Source organism: Diachasmimorpha longicaudata, chromosome 13, assembly GCF_034640455.1.
Source record: "Diachasmimorpha longicaudata isolate KC_UGA_2023 chromosome 13, iyDiaLong2, whole genome shotgun sequence".
Lineage (NCBI taxonomy): Eukaryota > Metazoa > Arthropoda > Insecta > Hymenoptera > Braconidae > Diachasmimorpha > Diachasmimorpha longicaudata.
Window position 1 is genome coordinate 3,929,512 of NC_087237.1, and position 25,901 is coordinate 3,955,412.

A 25,901-nucleotide genomic window follows, 5' to 3' on the forward strand; every position below is an offset into this window, starting at 1 on the left:
GGAATCCCTGGTATTCCCTCCCCGCCCAAAATAGTTTCTAAACATGTAATAATTATAATTGAAGCCCATGAGTGAGAAAGAAAATTGCACAGTTACAGAAATATCTTACCTTTGGATATATCCCACAGTTTGACTTTCCTATCTGCACCGCCAGTTGCTAATATTCTATCTACTGGAGACCACTTTACAGCACTAACTTCACCATCGTGAGCACTCTGAAAGTTTAATTCATTTTGATAATTATATTCCCACGTAAATACATAACCAAAACACTTCACAAATTCCTATTCTGTATTTGTACATTCAAAAATTGAATAGAAAATTCTAAATTTTGTGGAAACCAGTGAGATAATTATGTAGACGTACGAATTTTATGTAGACGTTGGAGGGAACTGCTGTAGTTATTCCGAGACCATCTTTCAGGCTTAGCCTGTCAGGGCTGACCGCTCTCGTATCTCTGGCGGCATCCTCCAGATCTTTCTGGACCTTTGCTTGTCTTTTTCTGAATGAAAATTGCCAGTTACTTTTTTATCTATTGGGTGCAGCTTAGAAGGGACAATTTCGGGTATTTTTAGCAAATAAAAGTAGTTCTTTTTAGATGCTGTCGTCTCATAAAAACACCAACTCTACTTAGAACATCCATATCCAAGAATTTCAAATTCAAATTTCATGTCAATAAGCAATCACACATCCAAGAAAAGGAGAATTGCACATGAGATCATAATTCATATGGAGCAAATAATTGAGAAATCATCAGAACACGTTAACATCGAGCTTCAAATTATGTAGTTATGGAGCAACCGATACTTGCTTTTCAAAATTATCAGATTTACGAAAGAATTTCAAGAGCCCTTCGTCTCGTTCAGTTTTTCTGAATCTCATATTCTCAAAGTTATTCATTAAAAGGTAAGGAAAATTGGAGCTCGACTACTTCCACCAGTTGTTTACAGTTTAATAATAACATTTCAAGTTAATGGCATTAACCCACGGTCCAGTGATCACCAGCGAACGTTACTCCTCTATGGAAGACCCTACTCTCAGCCAATGTAGAGCAAACTACCTGACACTGCTTGATTGAAGGATAATTTTCAGTCAAATGAGCGTGTAAATGATGATGAATGAATTTTAGTCGGATGCAAACGTATAACCGTGTTAAGAATTAATGGATTATGCGTTAGATTAAGCAAATCGCGCCTGGTTATTCGTGTGCACTTACCCGAATTTCGATATTGTTTGCATCAAAAAGGCTGTTGGACTGGTAAAACCCTCGCTGAAATAAAAATTTCCATTTCCTGTGTAGTGTCTGACGCGCGTTATTATTTAATTGCAAAATTCTATTCCAATCTCTCCAATTGCATATCTTCCTTCATTTTGGCATTATTGAATTTATGTGAAATTTTTATATTACAATTTGGAAATTTATTTAGACTTTACTGAAGTAGAGTCTTCCATAATTCGTAACGCGCTAGTCCCACACATATTTATTTTTCATACGTACTTCATGAAATTATCGTTCTCCTCGTTCATTTTCTCAGCATCTTTGGCCTTGCATTTTATCACACGCTCCACCAATTGCCGATTTTCTTCCTGGAAATATTCTTGGGGTAGTTTTCAGTGTTGAAAAAAAAATTTGAATAGTTATTACAAAATTATCTGAAAATTTTCCTAAGCAATAACGATATAAATAAAGTGAAGATATGAGTAATTCTTCTCAGAGTACCTAGAAAACATCAGCCAATTTAAAGACATGCAAAAGACTCTTATGTTCCCAGAAATTTTCTATAAAAATATGTTTTTACATTTTTCTCTAAATTCTCATCCCCAAGTCATACACAAATAATTTCATTATTCCAGTACCGATTTAATGGAAAAATTCAATTGCCTTTACTTGTATTTTCCGCAGTTTTTCCTCTAATGAAGCAAAGGCCAATTGGAGAGCCTGATACTCGTCTCTCAGCATTTGATTAACGCCTTCTAATTCACGTTCTTTGTTCATGTACATTGTCAATTCAGCACGCAAGGATGCATTTGCCTCGAGGCTTTCGGCTAAACTGTTAAAAAAAAGAGAGAATTAGTCAGTTTAAAAGAGACCTTTGGAATTCAGTGAAGCGTGAGAGACAACGGATAGCTGATAAAGAAGAGAAATTTTTTAATTATTCAGTGAAATTGGAATTCTTCTGTGACACAACGTTCTCACTAGCATAATTAATTAACATGCTGAGATGATGAATAAATAGGAGAACGGAGGAGCTTAAAAATTTTCAAAGTGGAAACACAAACTCAACGGAAAATTCTTTTCAAAGATCAGGGGATTTAATTACTGGTGAGAAGTAGCTAGATAGTTTGTTGATTTGTCACTGACATCCATGACGAGTTAAGCTCGAGAGAAAGTTTCAAAAGAATTTTTGTTAGAGAATTTATTGCTTACAAAAAGAGTTCTCTATGAACGTGTTCTAATAACTGCATTTTCATCATTATCATTATTTAATTTTGACAATTCGTTTCATTTTTGTAATTATTGAGTAACCACAGGACAAACTAAAGATTCTTTGATCGCCCAGAGAACAATTTATTTAAATCCTAAATAAATTTGCAAAATAACAATTACCTAGCCTCCGTGCTCTGCAGATCTTTGCTCATCTCCTGAATTTTATTATTCAAATCAACAATCTGCTGAGTATGCTCTCCCCTCCGCCTGTGCAGCATTGTGAGTTCTTCAGCCTGAGCTAGTAATCTGGCCTCCAGTGCAGCATTTGTTCCAGAGGTGCCAGATCCACCGGCCACCTCACATCGTAATTTTTCATTGGCAACTGTCAAATGCAAGTTCTCGCCCCTCAGTGTATTAACACTCTCAAACAGCCGGTTGTCTGCACCCCCACAATAATAAATAACCTTAAAAATTGGCAATAAAAACTCAACAATATTGTTATTCAAATAAACTTACGTAAACATATGAGATCGTCGAAGCAGTATGTTTGGGATCTATTTCGATTTCGCAATTGCAATATGATGCTCTTCCTCCAGTCTGACGATGCACCTGGGGAGTATGTCAAGTCCGGTGTCTCAGTGTTTGCCATCACATTTATTTATTTATACCACTGGTTATACGAATAATTCAACAATTTGAACGGAAATTTGAGAAAAAAAAATGCTAAACCACATTCACTGAAACTTGAGAGGACAACACACACGACTGTCTTTCACCACGCGGCCCTCACAACACGAAATAATCCACCACTGAGTCCCTTCAACTTATCACTTGTTAACGCGTAATTCATCGTGAGGATAATAAAGCAGAATTAATGTTTATTGTTGAGGAAAATAGAGCTACTCTAACCTCAACGCACCAAACACTACCGCACTCACGTATTTGGGATTGCGATTCTAAACAGTGGACAGTGGTGGGGGGTTGGCGACGAGTCAGCTGGGGTTAGGACTGTTGTTTGTTGTTGTTTTGTAGAAAACGGGGGGATCGGAAGGTCGGGGCATTGTCGGGACTAATTGGTTTGAATTTTGCCGAGGAGATGTGAGCTCTACCAGGGCGAATGGGGATTTCAGCTGTTGGATTATCGACGAGTGGTAAAAATGGAAAGATAACGCGGAAATTTTAACAGGTTCCAATGATCCATTAATCACGAGAAAAAATACATTCACTTTTACCAGGGATTGACTTTTTTTTAGAAACCGATTGCAACAGCCAACGAGTGAAATGGCTCGCGTCCATTCTGGTCTTCCGCCATTTTGTTATCTCCAAATTGCCGGGGCATTGTTTTGCTTTCATCATACGCAATTAATCGAGACATTTGTTTTTGTTTTATTCAAAAGACATTATTGTGCATAAATCATGAAAATATGCAGTCATAATGGCGCTGGCGATATGAGTCAATCAATTTGTTTGATTTACTTCTGATTTTCTGGCTGATAAGGTGATACATTTATGGCGGCATCATTTCGTAGAGACAAATATTTTGGAAAGGACTTACGATAAAACGGGTGGAGAGATATTTTTTAGAGTCGAGGAGTAATTTTTTGCACATCATAAGTCTTGTAGTCTGGTATATGGATATAAAAAAACTTATCTCGATATTTTCGACCGGAATAAATAGATCTTTGGCGGAATCAATGCTTCTCTCAATACAGCCATTGTCCGAATGACCAGCGGGACCAGCCCCTTGCGGTCTTAAGGGGAAACTGCGGGGAGCTTCACCCCACCACTACCCGCTAGTTGTCTCCGCAATCAAGATACTTCCCCTTCCCAAAAGACGGTTTTGGGTCCCAAATTTGTCTTTCAATTAACTGCAAATGTTTTTGTTTACTGTGCCTTAAAATAATCTTTGAGAACGTCGAGGAATAAAAGAAAAGGATAGATTAATTGAATTTTCATTGATGACGAGAGATAGTTACAATCACAACTTCAAAAATTTTTTTTATACTCAAAAATATAATAAACGAGAGCTGATAAATGATTAAATTTTATATCTGGCGAATTCCTTAAGATCTCTTAGGCCTATCGATTTTCCAAGCCCCAATAGTGTATCTCAGCCAGATGAGTCCCAGGTCTCGACCCATCTGCAACCAACTCCAGAAAGGAACGACTTTGGATCCCTCAATCTCCGTCCAATTCACACAAATCTCTCTAACAGGAATGTCCAGTGTTTGAGCGAGGTAGAGCATCTCCACGTCGAAAGCCCACCGCTCCACGTGGAGGGCTCGGAATAAAGTCCTAGCGGATTCACGTGTGAGAAGCTTGAATCCACACTGAGTATCTCGAATGCCTCGTACGCAAAGGGCCCATACGAGGAAGTGGAAGCCATGCATGAGAATCAGTCGAAAGATTGATCTTGTGGCTGTTGCTTCCTCTTCCAGGTGGGCTCGTGAGCCGCAGATGACTGCGTTGGACAGAGAAGCTTCATGGGGCTTCTCTGAGTAGTCAACTGAAAGGGTCGCAATAGAGTAACTTAATTTATCGGTCAAATTCAAGAGTTTACATGTTCACTTCTAACGATTGAAATAATTATTGCTCGCACGCACTCAAAAATGACATAGAAAAAGGCGGGGAAATTCGAATTTAAATGAGAGGTCAGCTGTGCTCAGTTATACAACAATGGGTCATGTCGTGAATCGAAAAAAATATTCGTGAATTCATTGAATTATTTCTTGAGGACTAGTTGTGAAAAAAAATAATTGAAAAATTCTTACATTTTAGTACATCGTTCAGGCTCTCCTCTAACTTTTCAAGATCCCCGAATTTCGTAGCACCATCAGCATCAGCAAACAATAATAAACATCCTCTAGCACTCTGCATTCCCTGGAGAAGAGAAAAAAACACTTTTCACGAATCCTGACTCAGGAGCTCTCCAATTTATATTCTCTCCCTTGGAAAATTTTAAAAATTGAATTAGTTAGTAACCCACTAATCTCACAGCTCCACCCTTCCCTCGATTCTTCACCAGGTCCAGAACTCTGACAGTTTCGTATTTTTCTGCATATCTCTGAGCTACTTCTACAGTTTTGTCTGTACTTCCATCACTGACGATAATCACTTCGTAAGTAAGTCCTGATTTTTTTCTGTTTTCGAGATACTCGAGGCACTCATCCAACATTGGAATCACTGGAGAGGGAATCAACGTAGACGATTAATTAAATGTGTGAAATCAGGTCCATTGGATTGAAACAATGAGTATCTCCGAATAACTACAAAAGTACTCACGTCTTTCTTCCTCATTATATGCTGGAACCACAACACTAAGTTTGACGGTGAATTCATCGTCAATCGATGGGAATGTAGCTTTTCTTCCAGTCTTGCCATCAATAAAATATTTCTCCCTCTCATCCCTCCAAATCTTGGGATATGGGGAAGTAATTACGTACAGGATTATGCAAAACTAGAATAGAAGTGATAAACAGTTGAAGCTTTATTATCGAAATTAATATTTAAGGTTAATGGTGGACTTAGTTGTATTTTGAAGTAGGAAGTAGAATAGGGTAGTCCAATTATTTTTAGATATGTCATAATAAATCAGGAGTCCCTCAACGACTGATGCATTAATCCAAGACTTCCAAATTTCGCTTTGATCAGTCCTCAATTGATATTTTGAGAAAGCAGTCCAGAAGTCATTGGTATGTCAACAATGCATCATAACCTCTTTAGTTGAGTAAACTCACCGCAACGCTGATAAATAATGCAAGTGCAACGAGACTGATGATTAGAGTGTAGAGAGAAATCATCGTACGATCGATGATCTGGCACTAAATGCTGAAAAAGTTGGTAAAGACTCGGTAAATCCTATGAAATTCATTCCACGTCACTTAGGAGCACTTGGGTGATACAATACACATGGGGAGGGGGCACCATACTGGTGGGTGTGACTTATCGGAGCCAAGTATTTATGGGAATTACGGAATACTGGGCTGTCAAAATTAAAAGTGATTAAAAAGTAATTTCCATTTTTTGTTTATTTTTATGCCAAAAAATCAGTTATTTTTAAATAAATAATGTAATTTTCAGGGAAGAAGGTTTTATATAAAAATTTATATATTTTCACATTAAACATACTACTTTAAATTACTAAAAACATGCTTATCATTAGGCACAACAATTCCTGATTGGAAAAAAATCAACACTTAATAAGATTTCATTATAAATAAATTTCGCATTAATGGCATCTCAATATTTACACAATCAAGGAGAAATCTTCGTTCATAATCACTTCGTTGGGAGCAAACTATGTACAATACGTCCTCAAGACTGGTAATATGTCAGAGTAATGACTGTCTCCATAACAATAAATATTAGAAGAAGAATCACTACACTCTAGTATCCACGAGCACTAGATGAGATGCTGATATTTATTCCTTGTTCAAATTAATATCAATGGTTTTTTAATGTCGCGAGGTAAATTTCTCAGTCGATTTCGTACGCCCATGGGTGCCCTGGGACGTAGCCATACTGGATGTCTAGGAGGGCTTTCAGGAATTTTTTATAGAGTGGCTCTGGTTGATCGCACGTGGGTACGTGTAGTCGCCGTTCCATATAGTCAATAGAGGAGATTGGACTTACGACACAGGCTGTCCCAGCTCCAAACATCTCTAACAACTATAAAATTCAGAAATAATTAGCACCATTAAAACAACTTAAGAACAAAATAGAGAAGATGAAGAATTAAAGCAGAGTAGAATCAGAAAATTCGAGACATGTCGAACTTGCAACTGACTATCGAGGCTCGAGGACCTTCAGCCAATTATTTACATTTGTGTGTGTTAATATTTTGAGAGCTTACTCTGTTCTCTGTGACCAGTCGAGTAATTTCCTTCATTGTAATAATCCTCTCGCTGACTTTGAATTCATTTATATCCTGAGCGAGGTCTAAGATCGAGGCCCTAGTGATTCCGGGAAGAATGAGACCCTCCAGTGGTGGTGTGACTAACTCCCTTTCTGAAAAATGAATGACCAATGGAAACTATGGAAACGTAAAACGATTAATTGCTAATTATTAAAAGCATGAAGTTCATCTTAAAGGATAACAGAAATCAGTGTTTCCTGAAAAATTCAGAATACAATAACAACTTGGTCAAAATAATTATTCTTCTCAATGCAATGGGATAAATTCGAGTGCTCACCTCCGGCCTCATTGATACAGAACATGAAAATATTCATTGTTCCGACTTCCGTCACCTGATGATCCTCCCCGTAGAGCCAGAGAACCTGCTGCAATCCCTTTTCAGCAGCTTCCTTCTGCACCCTAATGGTAGGTGCGTAATTACTACCAACTTTTCTATCTCCACAGCCACCTGGCCATGCCCTCGTGTACCTGGGATCAGCCAGCAAGGAAACCCCGATTGTACTTTTATTTTCAGCGAAGTAAGAACCCACTGGGCAGAGGATCACATACAGAAGTGCTGATTCGGATGAAGCAACTCCCAGGGTCGGCTGTCGACATTAAAGACCAAACATTCATTATTTAATTTCATTTATCTGTGGAAAAGTCTGCAAAAGCATGGTTACATCAGCCTTAAGATGATGAAAATGTCGCATCTATGAACGAACTTTGAAAATGAACTTGAAAGTAAGACGTGACATTATTTTTATCGGAAAATGATAAGCAAGATCGAAAGGAGTTGACCATTTGTCTAAGAAAAATCAGTGAGAATTATCAACTCATGATTGTGGGAGTGAAGATTGATGTACTGATACAAAGTAAATGAAAAAAAAATTTCATCTGATTAAAGTAATCCACATGGAATGGTATTTCTAAATAAATTCATCAATTGGCTCAATCAGTGGACGTTTCCCCTATTATACAATATCTCAAATGTTTTCGAGAAACTAATACAGCTGTAGAATCACTCCAGATAACTCTCGAGGTGAACTCGCAACGTAATCGAGAGAAGAAAAGATGAAAAAAAATTGAGATAGCAACGAAGCTATTGTTGGATGTCAAGGGAGATCAAGAAATCGTAATTATTCGTGTGACTGTCTCTTCGATCTCTAGGGGCCCTCGAGGGAATTCCCTTCGAGTTCATCAGATGGAGAATTCCACAGAACAAAAACAAAATGAAAAACTAGAATGGCTCTAAATGCAGCATTCAAAATAGGCCCCGCAGCATAATAATTCAAGCCAACGAGCTGAAAAATATGATTATCTCCCTCAACCTTTGTTCGGTTTACAATCTATTGTCTGAATAATTGCGAAATGACTGTTCCTTGATTATCGTTAGGCTACTCACGTCAATGCCCACTATCGTTGGCCTTATGTAGAGACTGGAGGACTCGGAATGAGGCACCCATTCCTGATCTATACTGATTAATCTGGAGCAGCACTTTATGAACTCTATCCCGTTGAAAGCTGGCAGGCCCATCCTCCTGGCTGAGGCATTCATACGCACCATGTTTAGCTCGGGACGAAATAGCCGGATTTTTCCATCCACTCCCCGGTATGCCTTTAGGCCTTCGAAGGCCTGGGGAAATTAATCTCCGGTTACTTTTTTTTGTCGTTGGTTTTTACAAAGTTTTCCCTCAGTGTGGATTATATTATAACTTTTTTTAGGCCATTGTAATAGGCTATACCATAAATGCATAAATAAACGAATAGTTTTTTAAGTGATGTCTGAACTCACTTCAATGGCATAATGAAGTACTTTAGCAGCAGGATGAAAGACTAGATTTTCTAGAGGCATTATCTCGGGTGTCTGCCATCCCCCAAGGGCCTCATAGTAATAAACCTTGAACATATGATCCGTGAAGTATTTTCCAAAGCTGAGATCACTGACATTTGGCTTTGATTGGAGCCTGTGAGGCGGTGCTAGTGTCACCGACATGTCTGAGTACTGAAAAACAAGATCTCATGAATTAATCGATTGATCACATTTTGTAGCAATATTTGAACAGGTGGAAATTCACGTACTTTGAATGAACGATCGATTTCTGGATCTGTTGGCAGCAATTCCTGGTCTCTGATTTTTAGGGATGAACTGTACCGCACATTCTTCAGAATTTGCTCCAAAAGACTCCCTCGAACTAGGAGCTGGGGCACAGACAATAATATTTATAAGAAATTGGAGATTATTTTTTGTGACAAAGGGAAAGGTAAGTTTTTTACACAGTTACTTTTTGCAATCATTATTAAGTAGAATAAATGTGGATAACTCCATCAAATCTTAATCGCTTAATCAACCTAATTAACCTAATTCAATAGAAATATTCTCCTGGCCGTGTGAACCATACCTTTCGCCTACAACCCATAATTCCAAAAGCCCTAGCAATGCCTACTATTATATAAATGTTGAAGCATTTGCTCGCAGTTAACATCTATCGTATCCTCTCATCCGGACAAACATAACCTTATCATCGCCTCGAAAACACCGGTCTGGCTGACACGCACGTGTGACCCACGCGCCGAAAGCCCAGAAATTCTGATAATACGCAAAACCCAAGACAACACATCGTATTATAATTCATGAACCACTTCCCCACTTCAATTTCCTCCGAAGCACGTACATCGCCTGATCCCCAATCATTTGACCCAGAATTTCATTGAGACTATTCCGCTCAAGAGAGGTTAGGTTAGAATGTAAACTGGATTAAGGGCTGCCGAGGATTTTGAGGACCTTTTTTGCCTTCTATTTTTATCTCGCATGCTTCTCTTTCAAATAATATTTTTAATTTTGACATAAACATTTCGGTGGACATTAGCTCCTCGTGTATTTTAATTAACGATTATTTTTATTAGAAGATTTATAATATCTTCAAAAATTGGTGCGCTTGACATCCTTAAACATTTAATTTTTGGACTACTTAGAAGCCGAAAATCAACAATCATTAAACGCGTGGTTAGAACTGTCATTCTTAGTTAACGTATTTAAATTAATGGAAATTATTCACAGTATTGACTAAGAAGGCGCGTTACATTTAAAAATCCCGCGGTTGTTGTGGCGGGTTCCTTTCACCCTTAATAATTTCGAAAAATCCCGAAGTATTTTCTTAAAAATTCCCGAACCTACCTTGCGCATCGCATGAACCATCCTGTCTTTGCAAAATAAATCAGTCGAAATGAAATCCTCTATCAGAATATGCACTCCACTTCGATAATAATTGTAGCAACAAAATTATAAACAGCAGAATCGATGTAACAACGCAACAAACTTGCGTTCATTATCCGAAGTAATTCACGATCTCAAAATTATTAATTATTATTAGCTCAATATCGATTAAGTAGTTTCACTGTAATTAATGAATTAAAGGTCCGGTAATTACACTGTGTGTGTAATTCTGTTAACAGTTGTTCACTTTACGATAAAATTGAAACCACAAAGTCTGAGTCGAGGGCACTTGTGTTAATTAAGGTCGCGTCGTTCGCCGAATAATGAATTTGAATCGACTACTGGCTAATATTTTATTTATCAGTCTTGGAGAGGAGGGTAGAGTAGGGAGGGGGAGGGGGTAGTGAAATAAATTGGAGATCGACGATTCGAGAGAGATAGAGGTATTTGCAAAAAGAAAAATCAACGATATATATCTATTTTGTCAGCATTCAATAGAGTGAATGAAGAATTGGAGCCATTGGAATTGATAGCTCTTCTCTAATGAATATAGAATAAATGACGGTTGTCAATCCCCACTCCAAGTACTTTGACAACATGGGCATATTTGACGTATAAGAGATAAGGTATCGCATAAATAAATGATTGGGATGAGAAGAAAAACCGAAGGGGGAAGACAGAATCAATAGCCCATTGCGAAAGGTGCGGGGGGGATTACATTATAATTAAAGCAATAAAAATGTGGGAATGATAGCGAGGAGATTGATAAGGGGGTTGCGCTCAGCAATGTATTGATATTACGTATTTTATTTCGAACGCTTTTCCCTTGATATTAATTGGGGCAAATAGACGTATGATGCATCTCTTTATGGAAAACACGCTTTATTATTGTTGTTCGCGATGGAGAAATATTTTCTGGAATTTCTTGCTAAGGAGGGGTAAAATCATACGATGGAACAAATTCTGTTGTTGTTTCTCTAGGGACTGGGAAATACAAGTGTTCTTATCGTCACAATATTCCTTTATACAATAAACATTCAATATGGAGTATGGAATTAAATAAATATATAACAATCAGGCTGCAATTGATTTGAAATCTTTATTCCATTCCAATTACGAACGCGGCATTCTCCAAACGCAACCTAGGGTCAACTGATTCTAAAATGAAAATTTTTATCAACGAAAAATAAAATGATTTCGTGATCATTTATGAAGGATCTTTTTAAATCGTTGGATATCGTCCAGTAATCATTTTAATCCAATAGTTTCTTCGCGATAATATCGAAATGTGTGTTTACTTATCAGCAGTAAAGGCGGTAATCACTACTCTTAGAAGTGTACATATGATAGTGGGTTCACGCGGCTGATAATTTGAGAAAATTTCGAGTATCGTACGATACGGTAAATTTATTCGCACACGTGCTTATGAAGCTGAAACTAGTGGAAGATATGAGTCACACGAATCGACCGATATTTTTCAGACTTGAGGAGACTCGAATTTCACAGCAGATTCGTTACTTTTTTTTATAGAGAAAAATCAGAGCTATAAAAAAATTATTCATATGAATTTAGCCATCTCTCTTAGTTTGAGAAATACGGGTTTTATTATGTTTGAAGTTTACGTCATCCTCCCTTGATAATTTTTGAAAACCAAATTTTTAGAAACGTGTAACATTTATTTGAGAACATCTTTCTCTGTGTACTTATGTCATATATCATTCTCTAGTGGCTCGTGTGCACACCTGTCATAATCAGCCCAATTTGGTAGTCTCTGGGGTTCACACGAATTCATTTATTTTGTCCTTTAGTCCTCTCCAACTCGACTGCTGATTAATATTATTCACTCGCATGCTAACGAACCCACACTACCCTCATTACTCATGCGTATCAATAAAACGAGCGATGCTTATGATTCACTATGATTTTCTGTTGAAAACGTGGAAAGTCTTTTGACAAGGGGACATTATTTATTTCCCTTTCGGGAGGTGAATTTAAACAATTGTAATATCGCAAACATTGAAGGACGGATTTATCATATTTTTCAAATGTTTTCACTCGTGTAATCACAAACAATGATTATACCATGCGCGTAATCATGAGAAAATATTATTGTTCCCCCCCGAGTTACGTTCGATAAGAGGATGGGTTGAATGCATTCTCGAAGCTTCTCGTTGGCTGAACTGCAAAATTGGTGCTTGCGTACATTTGTTTATTGAAAAAATCGACGAATAATTTAAGCCTACCGTGCACTATACGTTTATTAAATTCTTACGAAGATTTATGTACAAATTATGAGTATAAACGAAACATTGATGCAGAAATAATACAACTACGTTTATTCCTACGCTCAAAGAGACTCCGAAAATTCGGTTTTTCCTCCAGTCGAATATCATTACAATTGTAAACTCAAATCTGTATAACGTAATTCCACGCTTAAATATTATATTTACAAAATTGATAAAATACAACAAAAAGTGACGCATTAATGGCTCTTCAAAAGAGTCCCTGAATAGTTAAAAAAATAGAACAATTTTATGTGATTTAAAATACGAAATGCAAAGTCAAGTCGATCAATTTCTCCTCGTATTCTCTAAATGATTTATCGTAAACGACATTGAAAATTTTGGCACATTTTCTTATATAAAATTCTCACGATCATTACATATCTTCACTCAGAAAGAACAAATGCAAACAAATAAATGATTCCACAGCATCTCCTCAGTTTCTTCACACTCAAACACTTGATTAACATAAAATAGCTAGTTTCTTCTACTCTCGGACAAACGAAAGCATTTCAGACAATAAAAAATTGTCAAAATGCATCTCGACTCGTTGAGAAATATCATAAATGTGATGTGCCGTAGCTGATCCTAAGGAATTCTCTACTGAGATTAACTTCGTTGTAAATATCCACTACAATAATGAGATTATCACTCTATTAATAAGTGACTCTTAGCCCTATTGCGAATAATTTGAGTGTATATGGATGATAAACGATTATCAACGAGAATTGCAACGCTACCTAAACCAGAAATGGGAGAGTAGGCAGCGAAAAAAAAGACGAGCTTTATCAATGACTCCATGAATCCTTGACATTAAATAAATCCAAAGTACTCATTCTCCCAATTTCCCAAAGAAATATAAAAAAAGAAGAAATGTCGGTGATAAAATATGGGTAAATCTATAATGGTCATTTCATTCGATAAATAAATTCTCATCACAGCATTTGGAAGGATGGTTGCATCGTCCCATGTAAAATCTTTCAGTTTTATCTTTAAAAAAACAGCTGCTTTATCATCAGGGTCTGGGGAACCCTAGTCGCTTCATTCATTGTTGTTCAATCCTTGATCAGTTGCTCTTTGTGTACCTCGACTACTTTAAAACCTATTTTCATGATGAAGATTATCCAGAGATGTTGGAAATGGCGATAAACAAGGACGTTGACTCTCTAACGTGAATTTCCACAATTACAGTCTCATGAAATTGGCACGACGCGCATTAGTCTGCGTCTATTGCCATCGACTGCAGTCTACAGTCTTTACATTATTTAGATTTTATGTGTATGATTATAATCTCTCTGTCGTACGACAACGACAAACAATTCAGTGAATGAAGAGGTGATGATTTTGTTGAATTTCACAATTGTCATTCACTCTAGCCATCAGTTATCCTGTGAATGTTCACGCATTCCAGAATGTGAGCAGTTTTATAAGTGTCTTTATGAGCAATTTTTATGAATTTGTCTTTTTTCGTTGAGAATTTTGAAATGGAAAGAGAGTAGACAATTTACCAAGTAAATTATTTGATAATTGGAACCATTCGAATAATTCAAACATTCAAATCATGTTTATACAATTCAATTAATTTATATGACGCCAAGAAATTTAAAGAAGTCTTTCTAATTTCAATTTTTTGATATTCTCAGTGATGCAACTAAATTATTCCTGACTCATGATGAATGACAATGAAGCTATTATTACAGTCATCAGTTATCGCTTAATTTAATTCGAAGAAAGAAACGTTGATGATTGATCTGAGAAATTTGCGTTATTGGTGTCAGTAGGATCACAGAACCATTTCCTGTTTATCATCTGACTCAGCGTCGAGAAAGTATCGAGTGATCATTTCCCCTGGGCCTAAAAAATGTCACAGAAAAACGTGGCGAGATTCCTGGGATATTCTAGAGGGACTTCACCAAAAAGATGAATTATAAATTTTCCGGCCCCCCTCAGATCTCGAGATATTAAGTAAACTCCCCATCGTTTTTCTATGAAACATTTTCTACGTGTAATTATCGCAAAAAAATGTCTGCAGTGCATTGTTGAACTAGGATGAGTACATCTCAGTTGGAGTCAGTTATCGTTGGACAGTTTATAAATAGAAAGAAAAGCTCTTATGAATATTTTTTTGTAGAAGGATGGAGCGGTTAAAAAAAATATTCAGACAACAATTTCGTTCTCTCCTCATTGAAAACATATTCATCAATAATTGGAGCTCATCCAAATACTCCTAGTTCACCAATTCACTTCCGACATTAATCTAGAAATAATGGAACTTCCCTCAAAACGCTGGTCAGTCTCGTGGGCTCTCCATCATGTTTCCAGTCTCTTCATTAATCGTACTGAGATTATTCTTCTGGGATTTCTTGTCATCAGCCTCGTGCATTCTTAAACTGTTCTCCAAATTCTGGCGATTCTGATCGATGCGATACTGAGTCTCCAAATTTAATTTTCCATCGTTGATGAAGTGCTTCTCGTAAGATCCCTGATTTTCGTCCTCCATTCCAGGCCAGTATCGGCCGATGCTGGGGGAGATATCTGGCGAGCTGTCGGTGCAAGAGAAATCACCAAAACTTCCATAAATTGGCGAATCCGATGAGTAGGGAATCGCTGGATACTGAACACTCCCAGGATTTCCATTCTGATTGAAGAACATTCTCCTGTACTGATTGTAACAGGTGCCATCGGTGTTATAGTGCGAGGTGAGTGCTACCTCTGAGGGTCTGGATTTCACCCGCGATGGCTGGAAAACACATAGGAGTGTCCACATGGGCAGAAAGTACTTCAGACCCAGGACTGTGGACATGACAAGGCTGTAGTAAAGCTGCACGTGACTGTAGATTCCACTGCAACCAGACTCTTCTCTACCCATGAACGACATCACTGCGTCGAAGACAACTGAAACAACAGCTGAAACTTCGTAGACAGCTGTGACAAGCCACAAGTCTCGTGTCTGGGAGCTCACGGCTGGCAGCATCAGAGTGGATATTGTGTGCTCACTGTTGTGGGTGAGGTATAGAGCCACCACTGCAAACACTTGGACGGCGAGGAAGTCAGCGCTTGACAACATTAGCCAATAGGGACCTGTTTATTAGTTATTGAGTTATTTGTAATGCTTTCAAACCTGTTATTTGTCATCAGCAATGACATTTAAAGATTTTAAAATTGTTACGCAATCACTATTGAAAGCGAAAATATCTCTCAATTCCCATCTAATAGCGAACAAGAAAGGAAATTTTTTTAGTGTTGATTTTCAAATGGTCCTGTTGGATAGAAATAAATATACAATGCTTTCTACTCACGTAAACACTCGGTCCAAGTTCCACTAATGTCCACCATGCCCATGAGCACTACAGTAGTGCAGTACAACATGTAAAGACATAATACAGGATTGACAACGTGCTGGACGATGTCATCCCGATGTCTGGACCTGGCCGCCACTGACCAGTGAAGATGGCAAATGAGAATGAACTGCAGGAGTTTCAGGAAACTCGGAGCAAAGTCCAGTTGAGGGTAACGAATGCCAAATACTGCACTGGCAGCACTGGAAATTAGTGGGTGTTAATTAACAAATTATCAGTTCATCAAATCACCTGGGGATTATCTGTTGACAATTTTTTAAATTAACGTAAATCTATTCTTCAGTTTGAGATTTAGTAAATAGCAATAAAAAAAAATTATTGGTGCAACATTCATGATTTCAATTGAAAAATTTAATAAATGATGCAATTCTCGTATTGGTGTTGCTCTAAATGTCATTGGATCTCATTAAATATTCAGTGAAACCTGAAAGTGTACGATTTTTTCCCCTCCAAATGCCTTCTTCTGACAATGACAACAATCTGTATTTTCTCAATGTAATCAACTCACCAGACAAAACACTGGATGACAGACACATAAAAAATAACGTAATGATGCATCTGGGGATGCTTGTAGGCATGGTACTTAACAATCTTGAGTACAGCAAAGAAACAAGTTACTGCACTAATAACAACGAGTACACTGATACGTCCACAAGCAACAGCATCGTAGGTATCCAGGCAGCCTTTGTTCAACGCATCCAGCGTTTCGTTGCCGTATTTTTGGCTCCTGGCCATGACTCAGTACGATCCGCACTCGAAATATCAGATCATTTCACTGCAATTAAAGCCGAACAAATTGCCGATTAAAACGAGTTTCTGCAGCTAATTCAGGGGGGAAAAATGCTCCGCCGAAAACCAGTTGGACTAGCGCATTTGGAGTGAACTGAGAAGTAAATTATTCAGTGATCTATTCACTTCGGGAAGCCTTGAAACTTCCGGTGTGGTTTGAGCTCATTACCATACAATGCACGTGATTATTCAATGGGGGTAGACAAGAATTCTGATGGCAATACATTGAGTTCGATTAGAAACTTTCATCACGTAGGGAGGATGTGTCAAATTACACGGTTGGAAAGCTCTCAATAATAACAACCCACCTAAATACTCGGTTCTTTCGACACTTTCGGGGGATTGAGGAAGGTTCACCAAGACTGCCATCCCGTTGAGACTTTTTTTGTATAATTTTTCCCGTAGAAATCGCAGAAAAACGTGAAACACTAGTTGAAGTACATTTTTTTTGACGTAGAGATTGGGTTTTCGTGATAGGCACGACCCCAATGTACTTAACCAATGGGGGGTTGAAAATGGAAAAACCAACTAATGTGGATGATTGTACATCGTTAGTACATCATTGTACATATATTGATTTTGTTTGTAGCCATATGGATAATTAGTAACCATCATTTTAATTATTCCCATGATGTTGACCGGAAAAAAATGGACAATGAACTTGTTTTAATTGAACTGCATCTAGTGTTGTAGGGAATCGTTTGTGGATCACGAATATAGAGGTTTGCTCGTTTGTCCAGACCCCAATCATCGAATACAATAAAATAAAAATTGTGATCGTACAGATATTTTTTTAATTAGCAGGCGAATTTCCAGGTCGCTTACCGCCAGAACCGACGGTGGCGGCTCTCCCCGCCGGGGTCAGTACTAACGTAGACGTGAGCCTCTGCTTTAGTCTGCATTCTTTTTGTCGAAACACTAGTCAACTAGTGAGAAACTATCGGCATATTTTAAGTCAGTACAAACTTTAGAGAACAGGAACTGACTTTAGAAAATTCTCGGAGCCTTAGAAGAATCGCAAATTCAGCACAAATTGCATGCCACGTACTTCATGATAATGCCTTACCGACAGGCACGATCACTATCGTACTTCATGCGCCACCGCTACGAAATTTTGCGGTTAAAACCGCCCCACAAGTGTCAGCAATGTCCCCTATAATCTCGGGACACGAGACACAAGTGCTTCCACCATCTTGGAGTGAAGTACATGAGCGCGTCGGGAGTAGCGGGATAAGCACTTTATTCAAATTCAATTTTTTTGATTGACTTTCAAAAAAAAATAAATTCTGTCTTCTCTGGTATTAAATCCAAGCTCTCAAATTTATTGAAATTAATTACTTGTTTATTGAGAATCAATTTTAGCTTTTATTCTATATTTTTTACGTTGAATGAAATTTACGTTAATTGAAACTAGATTCAGCTGTACCAGTCGCCAATGAAAAATGTTAAAAAAATGGACCAAGGTACTGTTGAAATAAATAAAATATATGTTATAATATAAACATTTCTTATTCAAACGTATTCTTACATTTACACAGTACAAAAAATTATACTCAAACCTCCGCCGGCCCGCGGTTATCATAACTGCCATGACTTTGAGAAAGGGTCGGCCGATGGTTATCCAGGACACTGGGCAATAGGTAATCATTATTCCTCTAACTCATTTAATTACGATTTTCCCTAGACTGTACACACTATACACCTTAATCCATATGTAATTCCACACCTGTCTCTCGTAACCCACTATCACCCCCAATCACTCACTCCCTATTCACACTCACGTACTCCATTTATTTAACATCCAAACAGTCATTTAGTTTTCCCCAGTTGACAATAAAACCGACTCACGTTCGTTTTTTTTTTAGTTTTTCTACTCCACATTTTTCGTTCCCTACTCCACATATTCAGCAACATTGAAATATTCTATATTTTGTTCTAATGAAACCATGATAATGATTATATTAATGATGATAATGACAACATACCTATTTAAAGACGCGTCTAAATTATTAATGTTTTCATAAATTCCCTCGATCCTCAGCGACTGGAGTGTGTACATAGACCTTATAACCTACTTCCTTCATATTTATATATGTATAGTATACATATCGATGCTGATAAACACAAGAAGTCTAATATTTACAGAAATCAGCGACGAAACAACGAATTTACCTGCTGCTGCTGATAATACACCAATAACATTGTTTCATCTCTCCCTTTTCTCCTAACATTCTTTATACACGTGTACCGAATCCTCCATTCACATTATTATCTCAAACGTTCATTAAGAAGGGGAAAAATTCGAAAAAGCTCTCATTAAATATCAATTAAATCAAGTCGTTGTATTCGCTAGAAAGTAACTGAGATCAACGAAATCGATAAATCGTACCTGCTGCACAGGATATGGGGCACACCAGGTTCTTCTAACACCCCATCACCATGACTCAGTGCATTTGTTTTCATTGACAATACTGATGGAGTAAACAATTTGATTAAAAATATTAAGCACCTATTGTTTTACTTAAAAAATGAAATATTAAGACGTTTTTAAATGTGTCTGACGCGTTCATTATTCACGATTTTGTTTGAGTAAGACAAAGAGTTGTACGAAAAACACTTGACTTCTCAAAGATTTGAGAGGAATTCCCATTCTGCCCCACTTCCTGTTTATTTTCTCTTGTGACTCAGTGAGCATAGATCCAATCCCCCCACGAAAGGAAAGGTTGAGCCTAAAGTATATTCTATAGCTATCACTGACATGAAGAAGGAAAAAAATGTATAGGAACTCAGCCCCAGTCATTTATCTTCCACTTTACGTCCGAACTACATCGAGACTCTTCTCAATAATTTATCAATGACTATAAGCACCACCCCCGCTCGACATTGGCACTTTGAAAAATTTTATAATTTTTACAGTAACATAAAACCCATTGTACAGCTATAACTCTCGACGAGCTAAATTTATTCCAAAATTGTGCCTCGAATTGTTAACAAATAAACGTCATGTCCAGATTCAGTAAGGACGGCATTTTGTCATGTACCAGTTGTAATTTCCGAAATTCCCAATGATAAAAAAAAAAGTTAAACATAAAACAAAAATTTTCTGGACGTGAATTTTCCTTCTAGAGGCAGTGTTCATCAATGTTTCAAAAAACCCACAAACAAATTCACCAAAAAAAAATTCTATCTGACAGTCACACGGATTTATTTATTCATTCATATTGAATAAGTCCAACAGGGCAATACGATGGTAAATAACGTCAAATTGCACAAAGTTCATTAATCTGTACACACTTTCACACTCTCTTTTCCATAATCAACCATAAGGAATTTATTACAATATCATCATTATCATTACAACTACAATTAAATCATTTATCTACAATTATAATAGAATAGACAGTGTGTATTGGATACAGGCACGATATAACTAATTACAAATGATTTTTATGATCCAAAAGACCCTCTGGTATCACAATAATAGTTCGGACAGAGGCCAGAGCCCCTCGAATCCACATTAAAAAAAAGAAACTACTAAAAGAAAGTGGTGTTAAATCTCAGGGACTTCATTGTCCTTAACCATAAATGAAAATGAAAAGAACTGGTTTCATAAAGAAAAACGTTGAATTCTTCCTTCTGATGATAAATCATAATCGAGGTGAAAGAGATAACCGTACGGATGAACAACGTGTTACCGCCATTGGCTCAGCCAATATCGAAATTAAAAAAAAGGTATTTCCACTAATTAAATCCTCGTCAAAAATATTTATATCACAACAAACTAGGGCGTGTGGTCCTCCTCCCAATGGACAAACAAATCCATTCACCTTAATGTACCACGTTGTGGCCCATTCCATTCTTCCTCCGTGTTTGAAGCACCAACTGAGACCTCCTAGGTCTCTCTCTCACTCTCTCCAAACACCAAAATTTCTTGTAATTCATCAAACAAGAAATAAAAGTCAGTTCAATCTGACGCTGAATATATCTCAGATGATCATCGACCCAACAACTACGTCTCCTCTTTGACCGCGACCTTTCCCTTGAGCTTCGAGATTGCCTCCTCCTTGGCATTAGCCAGTACCGTAAGGGCATCCTTAACAGTATGATAAATAATATTCTTAATCTGTAATTTATCCTCGTGATTAGTGTGTGTATCGGACAGTGCTCGAAACTCCTGAGTAAGATGAAAACAGTGTGATACATTTTCAGGTGATACAAAGTCTTCAGCAACTTTAATACAATTGTGAAGATTTCTGACTTGATGTGGTGCACCAGCTGGCACAAAAACAGCATCACCCAGACACTGTACAACAGCATAACCCTCAACTCCATACTGTTCATAAAGCCTTTTTCTTAATTTACCATCGAGATAGAAACTCTGATCGTGAATTGGATCATGATGGGGCTCGAGTCGTGCACCCCTTTCAATAGCAACAGCATTCAGTAAATCCCTGATTTTATCAGCATCACGCGCTGCATAAATATGCCACAGTGCACCAGGTGCCTCGCCCCTCTCACGCACACGACGTTTTGTCAATACATCACAGCCAGCCTCATCAATAGCCCTGAGTGCTTCAGCAATGTGCTGCTCTTTATCGCTGTCCTGAGGTATACCTACGTATACCATCACATTGACAGCATCTGAAATGTCAAGATGAAGATTTGTGGTGCCTTTGTTTGAATACATTGCTGAGCCATATGCATTGTACATTTTCGGCCCAAGATCAGGCCTTATAAAGCAGCATGGTAGTCTACTAGCTAGATTTAAACGTCCATCACGATGTGTATATTCCGACAATGGAAGGACTTTCATGAGATCAGCAAATCTGGAGGGCAATAGTTCAGCAAAATCATCGCCTGGCGGCCAATCCTTGAGTTTCAACAGCATAGGATTGCCCTTGTCATCCTTTAGCCTCTTGGAGAAATTTTCAAAACCCTCCCAGAATTTTTTCATGGGCTGATTTGGCACCAAATTGCCATTCATACAGTTGATAAGATCATTTTTCTCATCACCAAAGTCTCGTGCAAAGGCATCTGGATGCCAGAGCTCCATGTCAAGTGATTTAGCAACATCAGACACAATCACAGGTTGTCCACGCTTCCACTGATCCTGGAATATCCTGTAGTTGTTGATATTATGGGGATCGTTAAGCTTCAGTAGCTTGCCATCGCACAACCACGAGTGAGGTACATCTGGATACAGACTTTTGCTCTCAGTCAGTGTCATTATTCTGATTGGCAGGGGCTCACGACCATGCTGAGTCCACTTGTACCTTCGCACAAAGTGTTTCAGCTCACGTGGCTTATCGTCATTATCAATACCGTCTTTTTCCTTCTTCACACTGTGCTCAATAACACTTGAAATCACTTCATCTAAAGTGTCCATCTTAGATTTTTTACCTGTCTTTACCGTATTATTTTGACTCGTGTTGCCAGTTTGATTGGTATTACCTGGTGAATTTGTTGGAGAATTTGATCTCGATCCACTGCCGTTCGGTTTGTGAGAGGGCCTGATAAGTAATTCCCTCAGTGTCGAGTAATTACCGTCACGATCCTCATCGGAATCTGAACTCGAGCCACTATCGTTCTTATCCTGATTCTGCAGTGCTACATCAGCCAGCCAATTCAAAGGTGAATTCTTGTCTTCACCATTTGTCTTAGCATCTGATCCTCCATTTGAGTCGTTTTGATTTCTCTTTTCGTCTTTCATCAGCTCCTGCTTGATGTTACCGTTGAGAGTAACAGGTTCACCTTTAACCAGGCTACGGAGGGTGTCGTTCAACTGGGCTGTTGTTGATTTTGCTATGGAGCAACTGCAGTGCTGGGGTATGCCCCACTCGGCGCGCGCCTCGTGGAGCATTTGTCCGATTTTTGTTAGACTGGAACCGGCTATCATTTGGGTTAGCATCAGTCTTTCTGGCTCGTGAACCTGACGATTTGTGCAGAGCAACCAAGAGAAGTCGTCACGACCCTTTCCACCTTCTCCCCAAATTTTTATTGTTCCATCCTTTCGGCCCTAAAGAAATTTTAATTTCTTTGGTTAATTATTTGGGTCCACTTCGTAATGATTTTGATAGTTTGAGAGGATTTTTTCAGTGTTAAAAAGCTCGTGATTTTATTATCATGATTGTTCAATTATGATTTTGTTCATCATTTTGGGGGCAAGTGATCCAAGTCTCACCAATAATTTTTTCTTATAACGAAAATTTCTTCCTCAATGATTTAAGATATGAAAAAACAATTAATTACCTTGTAACAATCAATGCATACGACGAAACCACATCGACCACAAGTCCAGTGATAATTGAAAAGTGTTGTCTCGCAGACGTCACACAGCTCTCGGACACCCTGAATGACTCGTTTCCAAGCAACTGTTCCGTCTACAACCCCCGAACTCGCTGTGAGGTTGCCAATTAACAAATTGGGGGAAAAACAAAAGCATTTAATTCATGCGAACCAAATAAACTTAAATAAAATAATACTAACAATTAATTTTTAACTCAAGGAATACTGAATCAAGAATATCAAAGTCAACATGTAACAGTTGAAATGAAATAAAATGGAATGAAATGCTAACATAAGTTCATCGTTTCATAAATCAAATCAACGTAAGGGAAATACTTTTTCAGATTTAATCTTGATAATTACCCTCGGCCATGTGCTCCTGCAGTGCATTTTTCTCCTGATGAAGAAGATCACAAAACTGATCACCAACCTGCCTCAATAATCTGCAAGCCATTTCAAGATCCAACGGTTGTTTATCCGCTGGCTTCTCATCTTCACTCTTTTCGGCTTTTTCGTCCTTGCTGTTGGTGGAGGGCTCGTGATTACCAGGTAGCCAGAGCCGAAGGTCATCCTGCAACATTTATATTATCGTTTAGTATTGACTAACACTGGATTAAATTACGTAACAGTATTACGAGTGACTCACGCTTGGAACAATGCGAATGAAAGGAGAAAATTACGGCCACGTGGCTTTTGCATTATCGGGTTTAATTACGCGACGTTTCCGTCAGCAAGTTCTTATCGAAATAAAAAGGATCAACTTCCTCTATTTAACTTCGTTATTTCACTCGTCACGAAGAACAAAATTTACGATTTTTTTTTCTTTCTCAAAAATATTGGAGGAATGTTTTGTGACAGGAAAAAAATGCTATAAAAAAATTCTAAATCTAATGAGATTTTAATTGTTTATCGACTTATGATGTTCCTCAAAATGTCGTTAAGATAAATGTAATTATCATCCTATTAGTCCTTTCAATAAACGAGAGAGACAACAATCCTAAATTTTTTTTAAATGTTATCAACAAATAATGACAAACCTCAGAGGCATCTTTGTGTGGATCACTGTACCCTGCAATCGCCAATTGACTCTTTATGTATCGCAGTCTTCTAAATGCATAAAATCTGCAGAATATATTCTTCGGTAGTTGAGTTTTCAGTCGTTGATTTGGTGTCATTCTGCACTCACGACACTTTACTAATCTCGGTGCAACAGTGAAGCACGAATTATCCTGCAACCAACTGTCGCCAGTTCTCTTCAACTCGAGAATTGATGGTTTATAAAATGGATCTGTCTTGTCACCATCTTGTCCATCACCCCCACTGCCAGTGCTCTCATCGCGTCGTTCTTTTTTTTGACGTGGCTGTTGGTCTTCGCCGCCAGTTTCATTTCCCTTTGATGATTTTGGTCGTCTACCACGCTTGCGTGGCTCCTTGTTACTTCCTAATTGGAAGAGAAAACATTTCGCCATTACATCATTTATCTTTTTGGAATAAGGAGGTTTCCTTTGAGTGAATGGAAATTTTCAGGGTTAAAAAGCTCGAAATATAACATCATGGTTATTCAATCTTTATAAATGTTTACATCATTAAATAGAATAGAGGTAATCCAAGTATTGAGACATGGTTTATTGTTTATCAATTTAGAATAAACTGGAGGAAATATTCTTCATCAATAATTCATGAAAAAAGATCTGCGATTTTATAATATAATTTCATATTATTTTCACAGGCAGAAAACTTAATGAATTCATTAATGAACAAGTACCAATAAAAAAAATATCAAAGAAATTGTAATGTCGTTTAAATAATTTAAATTTAAATTTGTAAAATTAAATGGAAAGTCTTGGATATCCTCAAAATTTATTTAAAAAAATGCAATTGAATGGAATAATAATTACCATTTTCTGATGAATTATTTGAGTTCGTAGTTGGGTGCCTCCTAGAAGTAGGTTGAATAGTCTCACTCTCATCACTTGCTGATCCCGCTTCACTCTCATTGCTCGAATCACTCCCAGCCCCACCGCCGCTGGCTTGTTTATCCTCTTTCCTCCTGCGCTGGTCGTCCACCGGTGTTTGTTGTCTCCGTCCAGCTCCCTTCTTTCGTTTTACCTACCACAGGGCACAGATTATTAAGTAGTCAGGAAGTTCATGCTCTTGTACGATCTAATGTCTAGCGTTCAATAAACGTAAAACTAATTGTACAAAACAATTCAAGCATATAAAGATGGATATATGTAATTTGTTGTTGTTGAATTGGGTGAATTCATCGAATGATGTAACTGTAGCACGCGTTCAGACAAAGAATTGAGGTTAGAAATGCCCTTCTGAATAAATCAATCAACAAAATCCCGTGTATTTTACCTCATGCGACCACTCCATTATCAAAAACGTTGAAGAACTGCTTGGATTTGTTTCGTATTGAATTTATTACGAATAGAAACGACAAATTGATTTTATCGAGGCACAACGAAACTAGAGCCTAGCAACGACTTTCTTCTCGCCACCTGCACTGAACAGTGTACGTGAGTACGTGAGGCGACGTAATGGCAGAAAATCCAATGGCGCTGCGAGTGATTCGCATTGTGGCGGAAAAAATTCAAATGCGAAAGTAGTTCAGCATTATTTTACGTGACACATCAACATTTCA

The 25,901-nt window shown here is 37.8% G+C and overlaps 5 protein-coding genes and 2 non-coding genes across 12 annotated transcripts in view; all 7 read right to left on the reverse strand.

Moving 5' to 3' along the window:
• LOC135168419 (autophagy-related protein 16-1) overlaps positions 1-4,243 on the reverse strand; it is a 196,322-nt gene extending 192,079 nt beyond the window's left edge. The window contains exons 1-7 of one of the 2 annotated variants that reach the window (XM_064132588.1): positions 2,945-4,243; positions 2,609-2,867; positions 1,889-2,051; positions 1,499-1,587; positions 1,217-1,270; positions 367-502; positions 110-215 (exon numbers count right to left, since the gene is read on the reverse strand). In XM_064132588.1, coding sequence (XP_063988658.1) covers positions 110-215; positions 367-502; positions 1,217-1,270; positions 1,499-1,587; positions 1,889-2,051; positions 2,609-2,867; positions 2,945-3,077 — 940 coding nt within the window. In that variant the 5' untranslated portion in view covers positions 3,078-4,243. The remainder of the gene's footprint in view (positions 1-109; positions 216-366; positions 503-1,216; positions 1,271-1,498; positions 1,588-1,888; positions 2,052-2,608; positions 2,868-2,944) is intronic. The other variant, XM_064132589.1, reaches the window with a different exon arrangement.
• Positions 4,244-4,364: 121 nt separating this feature from the next.
• Positions 4,365-6,363, reverse strand: Wol (wollknaeuel). Its single transcript, XM_064132598.1, has 5 exons — positions 6,166-6,363; positions 5,711-5,885; positions 5,415-5,611; positions 5,200-5,308; positions 4,365-4,934 (listed from the first exon to the last, which is right to left on the reverse strand). The coding sequence occupies exons 1-5, from the start codon at positions 6,226-6,228 to the stop codon at positions 4,492-4,494; spliced, it is 987 nt and encodes a 328-aa protein (XP_063988668.1). The 5' UTR covers positions 6,229-6,363; the 3' UTR covers positions 4,365-4,491.
• A 154-nt stretch (positions 6,364-6,517) lies between these two features.
• Positions 6,518-12,619, reverse strand: LOC135168422 (branched-chain-amino-acid aminotransferase, cytosolic). Of its 3 annotated transcripts, none has more exons than XM_064132596.1 (7): positions 10,501-12,619; positions 9,405-9,524; positions 9,118-9,327; positions 8,728-8,958; positions 7,621-7,930; positions 7,281-7,435; positions 6,518-7,096 (listed from the first exon to the last, which is right to left on the reverse strand). In XM_064132596.1, exons 1-7 carry the CDS (start codon positions 10,519-10,521, stop codon positions 6,905-6,907), a joined length of 1,239 nt encoding a protein of 412 aa, XP_063988666.1. In that variant the 5' UTR covers positions 10,522-12,619; the 3' UTR covers positions 6,518-6,904. The 3 variants fall into 3 exon arrangements, with proteins under 3 accessions (XP_063988666.1, XP_063988665.1, XP_063988664.1); XM_064132595.1 differs by lacking the exon at positions 10,501-12,619 and adding an exon at positions 9,770-10,458; XM_064132594.1 differs by lacking the exon at positions 10,501-12,619 and adding an exon at positions 9,725-10,458.
• A 152-nt stretch (positions 12,620-12,771) lies between these two features.
• On the reverse strand, positions 12,772-17,453 carry LOC135168423 (uncharacterized). Its single transcript, XM_064132597.1, has 4 exons — positions 17,278-17,453; positions 16,689-16,955; positions 16,121-16,362; positions 12,772-15,902 (listed from the first exon to the last, which is right to left on the reverse strand). Exons 2-4 carry the CDS (start codon positions 16,913-16,915, stop codon positions 15,112-15,114), a joined length of 1,260 nt encoding a protein of 419 aa, XP_063988667.1. The 5' UTR covers positions 16,916-16,955; positions 17,278-17,453; the 3' UTR covers positions 12,772-15,111.
• A 1,006-nt stretch (positions 17,454-18,459) lies between these two features.
• The window catches only part of LOC135168598 (probable JmjC domain-containing histone demethylation protein 2C), a 97,723-nt gene continuing 90,281 nt past the window's right edge, over positions 18,460-25,901 (reverse strand). For 2 of the 3 annotated variants that reach the window (XM_064132969.1, XM_064132968.1), the window contains exons 12-16: positions 25,153-25,363; positions 24,292-24,695; positions 23,618-23,825; positions 23,219-23,367; positions 18,460-22,985 (exon numbers count right to left, since the gene is read on the reverse strand). In XM_064132969.1, the coding sequence (XP_063989039.1) occupies positions 20,979-22,985; positions 23,219-23,367; positions 23,618-23,825; positions 24,292-24,695; positions 25,153-25,363 (2,979 nt within the window). In that variant the 3' untranslated portion in view covers positions 18,460-20,978. The remainder of the gene's footprint in view (positions 22,986-23,218; positions 23,368-23,617; positions 23,826-24,291; positions 24,696-25,152; positions 25,364-25,901) is intronic. The other variant, XM_064132970.1, reaches the window with a different exon arrangement.
• On the reverse strand, positions 23,062-23,124 carry LOC135168969 (small nucleolar RNA SNORD36). The gene has a single exon (XR_010300127.1). It is a non-coding gene; the product is annotated as a small nucleolar RNA SNORD36 (small nucleolar RNA).
• LOC135168968 (small nucleolar RNA SNORD36) lies at positions 24,773-24,846 on the reverse strand. Its single transcript, XR_010300126.1, has one exon. It is a non-coding gene; the product is annotated as a small nucleolar RNA SNORD36 (small nucleolar RNA).